The sequence below is a fragment of the Cynara cardunculus genome, assembly GCF_001531365.2.
Source record: "Cynara cardunculus var. scolymus isolate 2C chromosome LG 15, CcrdV1, whole genome shotgun sequence".
Classification (NCBI taxonomy): domain Eukaryota; kingdom Viridiplantae; phylum Streptophyta; class Magnoliopsida; order Asterales; family Asteraceae; genus Cynara; species Cynara cardunculus.
In genome coordinates, this window is record NC_037542.1 from 13,349,860 (window position 1) to 13,358,499 (window position 8,640).

The 8,640-nt window shown below is 35.6% G+C and overlaps 2 protein-coding genes across 2 annotated transcripts in view; one reads left to right on the plus strand and one right to left on the minus strand.

Annotated features, from left to right (window-relative positions):
• The first annotated feature begins 1,134 nt into the window (after positions 1 to 1,134).
• Positions 1,135 to 4,686, plus strand: LOC112527522 (ubiquitin-conjugating enzyme E2 27-like). The gene is made up of 5 exons (XM_025138205.1): positions 1,135 to 1,411; positions 3,169 to 3,217; positions 3,344 to 3,503; positions 3,605 to 3,694; positions 4,326 to 4,686. Exons 1-5 carry the CDS (start codon positions 1,234 to 1,236, stop codon positions 4,431 to 4,433), a joined length of 585 nt encoding a protein of 194 aa, XP_024993973.1. The 5' UTR covers positions 1,135 to 1,233; the 3' UTR covers positions 4,434 to 4,686.
• Positions 4,687 to 4,947: 261 nt separating this feature from the next.
• LOC112527664 (uncharacterized protein At2g33490-like) overlaps positions 4,948 to 8,640 on the minus strand; it is a 5,520-nt gene continuing 1,827 nt past the window's right edge. The window contains exons 4-10 of the mRNA XM_025138429.1: positions 7,914 to 7,975; positions 7,758 to 7,826; positions 7,428 to 7,456; positions 7,138 to 7,342; positions 6,812 to 7,051; positions 6,651 to 6,704; positions 4,948 to 5,928 (exon numbers count right to left, since the gene is read on the minus strand). Coding sequence (XP_024994197.1) covers positions 5,122 to 5,928; positions 6,651 to 6,704; positions 6,812 to 7,051; positions 7,138 to 7,342; positions 7,428 to 7,456; positions 7,758 to 7,826; positions 7,914 to 7,975 — 1,466 coding nt within the window. The 3' untranslated portion in view covers positions 4,948 to 5,121. The remainder of the gene's footprint in view (positions 5,929 to 6,650; positions 6,705 to 6,811; positions 7,052 to 7,137; positions 7,343 to 7,427; positions 7,457 to 7,757; positions 7,827 to 7,913; positions 7,976 to 8,640) is intronic.

Here is an 8,640-nt window from a genome sequence, read left to right on the forward strand (position 1 = left end):
ATTTCATTAGTTATGGAAAATTTAATATTTTTTAATAAATAATTAAATTATCTTTTTATCAATTGATTATTATAAAATAAATGTTTTAAACAAATTTTAAATTATTATTACATACAAATTTTATGAAACCCCGTGAAATACCAACCAACCCCATGAAATTTCAAAATCATATGTTTGTAGGATTATAATGAAATCCATGATCTCGAATCCAAGAAATCATTCAAGCCAAATAAAAGATTAGAATGAAACTAAATTCCAAGTCCTCCAAATCCAATTTAATCCGACAAATTAAACGAGACCTAAGAAAATAAACTCTAATTTTATCATCCTAAAATTAGGGTTCTCAGTTTTCATTATAAAAAAAAAACTCAAGATCAGCTATTTAAATTTTAACCAAATAAAAGATTCATACATATGACCATATATGTAACTTAGAAGTAAACAAGTCTCCCTCTATATAAACATCAACCAGTTTTCATACCCAAAAATACTAAAGAATAAAGTTAAATCGTATTTAATATAATTAATTTTTATTTAAAACAAATCAAATTATAAAGTAGATATCTTATTTTATTTATTTTGATATCATATTATTTATATACATGTATATGTATATATATACACAGAGGTTGGTTATTATACAACCTTTTACATTTGTACAACCAATATAACCCAATCTCAACCGTCTATTTAATTTGATGAATATGTGATCAGATATAAGTTTTGATTGTTTTCTAATATAAAGTATTGATCATAATTAATGAACCATATTCATCTTTCATAAATATTCAAATCATAATTAATAAACTCTCATCATTTCTATAAATATTTCAATTAATTGGGTTATATAAATGGACGTGGTTGCATTTGAAATATATTCTATATATATATATTTGTGTATATAAAAATATTATTTTTACTTTTTTTATAGGAAAAAAAACAAAAGAATAGACAAAAAAATTAAAATGATTATTAATTTAACGGAAACGTTAGTCAAATGGACCATAACTAAAACAAATTGAATACAACAAGAATCAAATCTATAATAAAACATATCATGGGACCCTAATGAAAAAGTAAGAAAACAGAGGGACCAAATCCAGAATTCAGTCTAATAAGGTTGGATTAGAAGGCACCTATGAATCCATCACATGCCTCACCACTTGATTCTCCTTTAGGGTTCTTCACATTCCCAAACCCCACCGCAGCAGCACACATTTTTTCTGTGAAATCATGGCCAATGTATCCAGGATTCACAGAGAATTGATGCAATTCAACAAAGATCAAAGCATTTTAGGCATGAGTTTAATGCCGGATGATCAGGATATTCGCCACCTCACTGCAACCATTCCCGGCCCTCTCTCCACCCCTTACGAAGGCGGAATCTTCCATCTTGACATCACTTTACCTGGTCCTTCTTCACTTTCTATCTCTATCTGTTCATATGCATAATTGTGATTTTGTTGTTTGATTTTTTGATCCGTAAGTGTTACAATCGGTTGGTTGAACTTATTTAATATGTAAAACAACTGATTTCTTGCAGCTTGATTGGACCTCACAGAATCCTAGCTTTGTTGTTCTTTAGGATTTTATATAGCGACTTGTAGATACTGTCTCATTGGTTGTGATCGTCACTTCATCTGATCTCATGATCATATGTTAAATCGCTCTAGTGTATTAGTTAGTGTGTGTATGTGTGTGTTTATATGCCCCTCCAGTCCTACGATTTACAATTAAACCCATGGAGCGTTACATTACCATCCCCGAGTGATCAGAGTTTGACATGCCTTGAGTTTAGGAATCGGGCAATAAAGTTATCATAGGTCTCCAAACCTTTGGCATAAAAAGTAGTTGTAACAGCCTTCAAGGATGGAGGCATTATAGTTTTGGACTTGACAAATCCCATAGTCCTGAATGAACTACCCGTTTGAGACCTCTCTAATGGTAGACCCTCTTGACTCATTCATACATACCCTTGAAAGTACTGGGTTGGTTTGGTTTTTTTACAACTGCATCGACAACAACCTTCAATTTCTTCACATAAGTTGACCAACCCAAAGGCTTTAAAGCTATGGCTTGATGAAGTATACTATGAGCCTCCATTTATGAGCTAGAACAGTGATCACATGGCCTAATATTCACAACAAGACTTTACTTCTTTTGGCATACAATGTATGCTTACCGACAGCCATAGGGTTAATATGGTGTATATGGTTCTTCTAGTCTACACTATAAATCAAGATATCGTCATAGAAACCTAGGATCTCAAAAGGTTTGGAAGACCTTGTTCATTTTTAATTGAGCGTTAGTTCGTTAGGCCAAACCTAGGAAGTCCATGCAGCTCATCAATAGCTATGATTGGAAATTTATCCTTCTTGATTATTGCATCATTTGAAGAATTGTTATCTACACTCATTCTCTGAGTGCATTCTTGCTTTTTAACCACTAATAATCGGCTAGAATATGTTGAATCACATCTACCATAACCTTGCACGACCATTTCTATTTACACTTTTGCTTAAAGGGATAGCAGTATGTCCTTAGCCTCATGCTTGTGTGCCTTCATTAATCCTAATCTGATGAGAGTGCCCATTATCTAGTGGTAAACCTCCAAGCTTTTCTGGTAAATCCTTGTCCTCTTCTAGCAGCATCTCACTTGTCCCCCCAGTCTCACCCTTGATTTGGTCAACATGTTGGTCATAGCATACAAAAACCCAAAGAACCCGTATGAAATAGAATGGAGGACGTTAACAAACTGACGTTAGTCCATCAAATGCATGTTTGGTTTCAGATCAGCAATTTTCCCTTTGAGCACCATTTGCCGTCCCATATTTGATGAAAGAGACTTATAACGTGTAACTTTTGGAAGTCAAAATCAATTGGTCCCCATTTTGTGATTAACCCTCCCAAGGTTAGTATCGTCATTGGAGCTTCAAATTCAATACCTTCCATAGTCCACTTGAAATGAGGACAACAGCTATAGCTGTTTATTTCTTACCCATCTGTTATGCTACTTTCAACTGTGTGCTATATCTATTTAGGGAAATTTGTTTATCATGAACATGAAATCTTTTGACTTCTTCAATTTAAATTAAAGCATCAACAGAAATCATGGTTAAAGTTTCTGTATAATCAATAACAATGTCCATTTCTCCTGATGTTCTGCAGATGGGTATCCCTTTGAGCCTCCTAAAATGAGGTTTACTACAAAAGTTTGGTAAGAAGAATTCAACATTAACCCCTTCACCCAACCCCCTAAAAGGACTCTTTTTTTATAAATATATTTCATTATTTAAGAGGACAATAATATACATTCTAAGATGTAAACCTTTTGAATTGTAAGGCATCCAAACATCAGTAGCCAAACTGGAGCAATTTGTCTTGATATTCTAAAGAACAACTGGAGTCCAGCGCTAAACCTAAAAACTGCTCTGATTTCTTTACAAGCTCTGTTGTCATCCCCAGAACCCAATGATCCCCAAGATGCTGTTGTTGCCAAACAGGTTAACCTTTTGCCGTCTCCTCCCTCACATGTCTTTGTCTTTTGCGCCGTTGTAATTTTTTCATCCAATGCTAGTTGTTGTTTTTGTTTCCATCTCCGCAGTATATTGGTGATTATGCTACATATGTTGCTACAGCTCGGCGTTGGACGGAGGATTTTGCCAAGGCTTCATCTGCTGGGTTCAGTGAGAAGGTATGCTCTACCACCCTTGTTTATTTTTTTTCTTTTGTGAAGTATATAATATTTTTATATATAGCAAATACTCATGACACTCCTCATATTTCGTAAGATTTGAACCCTTGACCTTTTAGCCGAGATGCACCTAGAATTTTTTTCAAGTGATGGCAGCATTTGACAATAAGAAACAAATATAGAGATCTTTTTTACAAAATCACCATTGATCTGTTGGTTAGATCATTGCCTTTCATATGTGAGGTCCTTCGTTCAATTCTTCAATTGCAACTTTTTTTCAGAAACATAATAAATCTGTAACTAAAAGCTAAAAACTAAGAAAATAACACTAACAGGATTCAAAATCGGGTCTAGGGTGGAAGCAAAGCCTTGCAAACCAACTCTACCAAGGGAAACTTGTGTCCTCATTGTAGTTTCAAAATATATACAGTGGCACTTTTCACGACCCTATAATTTTTTACACCACGACGGAGTAATGAAGCGGTGGCCCGTGCCACCACATGCACCAACTTAGTCCGTCCCTTCCCCGGGAACCGTTGGGTCAATGACCCATTGATTGTTTATTGTATCTTGACAACAAAAGATTGTTTAAAAGAATAAAACTTGAATTGCAACGAATTGTTGATTGCAGGTGCAGAAGCTCGTTGAAATGGGGTTTCCAGAACCATTGGTAAAGAAGACATTGGAAGCTGTAGGGGGTGATGAAAGCATGGCTCTAGAAAGGCTGTGTCCAAAATAGAAGCACCATTTATAAAGGCTGTGCCCAGAATAGAAGCACCATTTATATATATGTGCCTCTTTTGTATAGTCGATTCCCTGATTTAATCTCTCTCTTAATAGCTGTTGTTACATCCTTAAAACAGGAAAAGAGAGAGTCGAGAGCCAAATGGATTGAAATTTTAGTTTGGAACTGACTTCTTTCTAAAATCCTGTAAATCTAGAAATGTTGCTCTGTTTATAAATTGAAGTCTTATATAGACGGATTCAGTGGCACCAAATTATATGTTACCTGACTCTGACGCCAATTGGACAGAAAGCTCAATTAGTAAGTAATACAAGCATCACCCTAGTTTTCATGTGTATATACAGTGAGTGGGTATACAATCCATATACAAAACCACCCCACATTTTCACATGTTTTATTTCGAAACAACACATGATAACTGGTTTGTAAGTTTGTACAATATATTGGTTCTAAATGATTACGTGTCAATGGAGATAATCCTGCTTAGAAAATGTGCAAGACAAGATTGGCCCACAAAACCAAGAGAGTGCTATTCCATGAAATGCTATAAAGCTAGTTAAAATTTTAAGTAATCCTGTAATGGATTCTACCATATGTCATATATAAAACATATACATGTGGAAGATATAAATAAAAGTGTAGTTATATACCTATAATCCAACAAGGTGGACTGCAACTAGAACTAGAAGTTTCTAAAGGTGATTGGTGATAGAGGAGGTGACTCATCTCCCCTTAACTTCCAAGTTTCTCTTTGACTTTTTGAGGACGGTAATGGAAGCGTATATGCTGCTGCTGAATCATCAATATCGCCTTTGTATGCCACCAAGGGGGCCGAGAAGCCAACTTTTGAAGTTTTATTAGAGGCTATATTTGCAGGAGGAGGTCTTGGGAGTTCGTGGAGTTCTCTGATCATAGGTAACGGTACAGAACTAACATGAACTTCCGATGGCTGAGTCAATGTAGTGCGGAAGGGAGGAGCAGAAGAAGGCAGATGGTTTGTTGTTGATCCAATAGAACCACTAGTAGACAACAGGGGCTTTGACTGAAACCCACCGATCAATGGACCAGAGAAAGCATCTCGTTTGATTTTACCCATCAACGGTCCAGAAAAAACATCTCTTTTGATTTTCTTGGAAGTAGAAGCAGGACCTGAATCAAGTTGCACCGAGGAGGGTGCTTCTGCTACTGGAGTTGGTTTACTATCGTTTGAGACAATTGGTCGTGAATTGTTTTCCTTTTTGAAAATATTTTCGTAATTTTTCTGTTCTAATGGCAATGAATGCCACATATTAGTATTAGTTGGTGGTATCTGTTGAGGATGTTGGGTTTCAGTTCTTGAAGGAGCTGAACTCTTCTCAAGTGGGGTTGGGAGAACATACGTGTTCAGCTTTCGTGGCCGATACCTTTCATTTGGATCAAAAGTAGTCTCTGCAGAAAGTGGAGCGGATTTGCTTCCTGTGTTCAAGAAAGTTCTTCTGTACGTATTTGTCTGCAAATCCAAAATATGGTGGCGTGAAAATAGGAAAAGGATGTAGCAAATTGAATACAGTAAAGTATTTGAACAAAAGAAAAGATGGGGAAGAACATCATTTCCAGCTAATGAGAACGACTCCTCCCTACTAAGGGTTCGTTTGATATGCAAACAGGACTGAACGAGCGATAGTGAGGTTGATGGGTGAAAAAATTGTGCAAGGTTTTGGGGTTTTGATTTGATATGGATAGTTTAGTAATTTACCAATCTTGTCACATCTTCCTGACCTTTTTGTTCCACCAAAGAACAAATAAATGCATTTGTCTCACTCAATCCTGTCATGTCCAAGTCTAATATCGTATCAAACATGGGACAAGAAGTTTTTGTTCAATCCTGTCCCACATTAAAAGGTCCATGGGGGGTTTAACATCTACTTTACTAGCATACACACATTATATATTCAATGGAGCATGCTTTGTTATTTTAAGTTCAAATTTCTTGCATATGTTATAAACGGGTCATTTAGGTATACAACCTTAAATGAGATTTCAATTAAATTCATGGCCTCCTACAGTTTATACTCATCGGAAAGTCATTAATGTTAATAAAATCTCATTTAAGGATGTATACCTAAATATATCTGTTAGTTACTTGTAATAAGATAACAGTATTTCTTCCTAAATAAAGAAACATCTCAATGTAAAAGCTGAAGGCTTGCTGGAATGATAAGCTTCTTTTACCTGTGTTGAGTTCACAGAACCAATTTTCGGAAATGTAAGGTCTTCATTATCCAACTGCAGAAATGAAAGAAATATGAAAAGGATGTTTAGCCGATGCCATAAAAGTTTTTGCAGAAAGTATTAGAGTTTTTTGAGTCAGTAGCAGGAAATGAACTTCTTGCCTCCATTGAGTTTCCTGAGCTAGAAACTTCATTCTTCTGAACATTCCTGCCATCTTCAACTCCATCATAGTAATCATCACTTTCGTCTTCGTCATTTTCATCATCAGTAAGAAAAACAGAATCCCTATCATCATCTTCAAGCCCACTGAAATGGTAATCAATATGCTGCTGTTCAGTGGTCGATTTAACATGTGGCTCAATTGCTTCCAAAGACTTGAGGGCCTTCCTGAAAAAACACATCTGTTTTCTAACATGTAAGAAGTTTTGCCACACGCCAATAAACCTCCTACATAGGAAATGACAACATTTATTATTGAGCTGAAAACCTGAGCAGCATGGTGTCGAGCAGCCTGTGTTAGAAGACTCCGAGATTGCCCCCTTTTCAAAGACTTCATCCGAAGTATAAACAAGGTAGCCTCCTCATCAAATTCATCCCGAGCTGATTGCAGCTGGCGAGAAGAAACATACTCTCCTTTACTGCTTTTCGACCTTCCCTTTTCATATTGTTTTTTCATTACTTCATATGTCATCCTAGGGATACACATATAAGGTATAAATTTGTATCAGTAACCAAACTTAAACGATATACAACAGGAAGAGGCAAATCATTTCATACCTTTTCTCATCACATTGCTTTTTCATTTCCTGCAGAAGGATGGACAAGAAATGAAAAATAAATAAATAAACACCAGCAAAAGTTTTGACAAGTAATATGCAATGGTATGAAACAGAATGCAGACATTAATTCATGATAATTTTCTTTGTAAGGTGATAGCATAAAAGATTATGTATGTCATTTCTAGGTGCTATCTCCAGAGTTTGTACACCTGATTCTAATTCTTGGTACAATCAACCATCATCAAGGTCTACTAGAAACCTGTTAGAAAGATGAAGTAATAGATTGATGCATGTCATGTAATAATTAAAACAGGAGCAAACTACAGACCTCAACTACACGCAATTCATTGAGAAGAGATTCTGAAGGAACTGTAATTGTCTGAGAAATATGTGATCGCTGAAAGAGTAATTTGAGATGGTCATGAATAAGTCATACAAATTAAAAACTAGAAAATTGTTTCACATGTATAGCATAAGAACCCACATAATTGTCGATCAGCTTCTGGATATCAAACTGCACCTTTCCCAGCATTAGCAAGACTCTGCCTGCAAGATGATTGTGTTAACAAAATCCAAGGAAATGAAAAAGTAGAAATACAAAAAAAAAATATAAAACAAGACAAAAGATGAAAACTTAAGCTCCAGAATATTTATCCTGAAGAAGGAAGCCATATGTAAAGTAATAGGTTCATATATGATCCTTTGAGAGTTGTACCTTAATGGTAACATATAATGGCATGTAAGAAGACCAGTGTGCCCTGGTGCATACTAGCTTTTGGTATCTTCTGTGCGTAATGCTTTAGTGAATTATTATCAATTTCCCTTGATGACGTCTTCTATTAGAAGGTGAGTTTATTTTGCACTTATTTCATCTAGTTCTTTAGTAGTCTTTGGCTTTTTACAAGTGTCCAGCTCTGAATCATTTGGGATAAGAAATTATCAATGTAGCACAGAAGCAAAGGGAGCAAGTTGACAAACAGAAGCAGATGTTCTGCAGAAGATTGTTCACATACTAGAACACATAAATTGCAGTTGTAATGTCAAGGTAACAAAAATGTCACTGGGCCACTATTTACATTCTATTTATAAACATCAAAACCATTAAGAAGATCGGACGTCTACAATGATGTCGTGGAAGGTCTAGATGATCAATTCAATGACCATTAGTGACAAACGGTACTTTCTACAAGTGAAGTCGTCCCCCCCCCCCC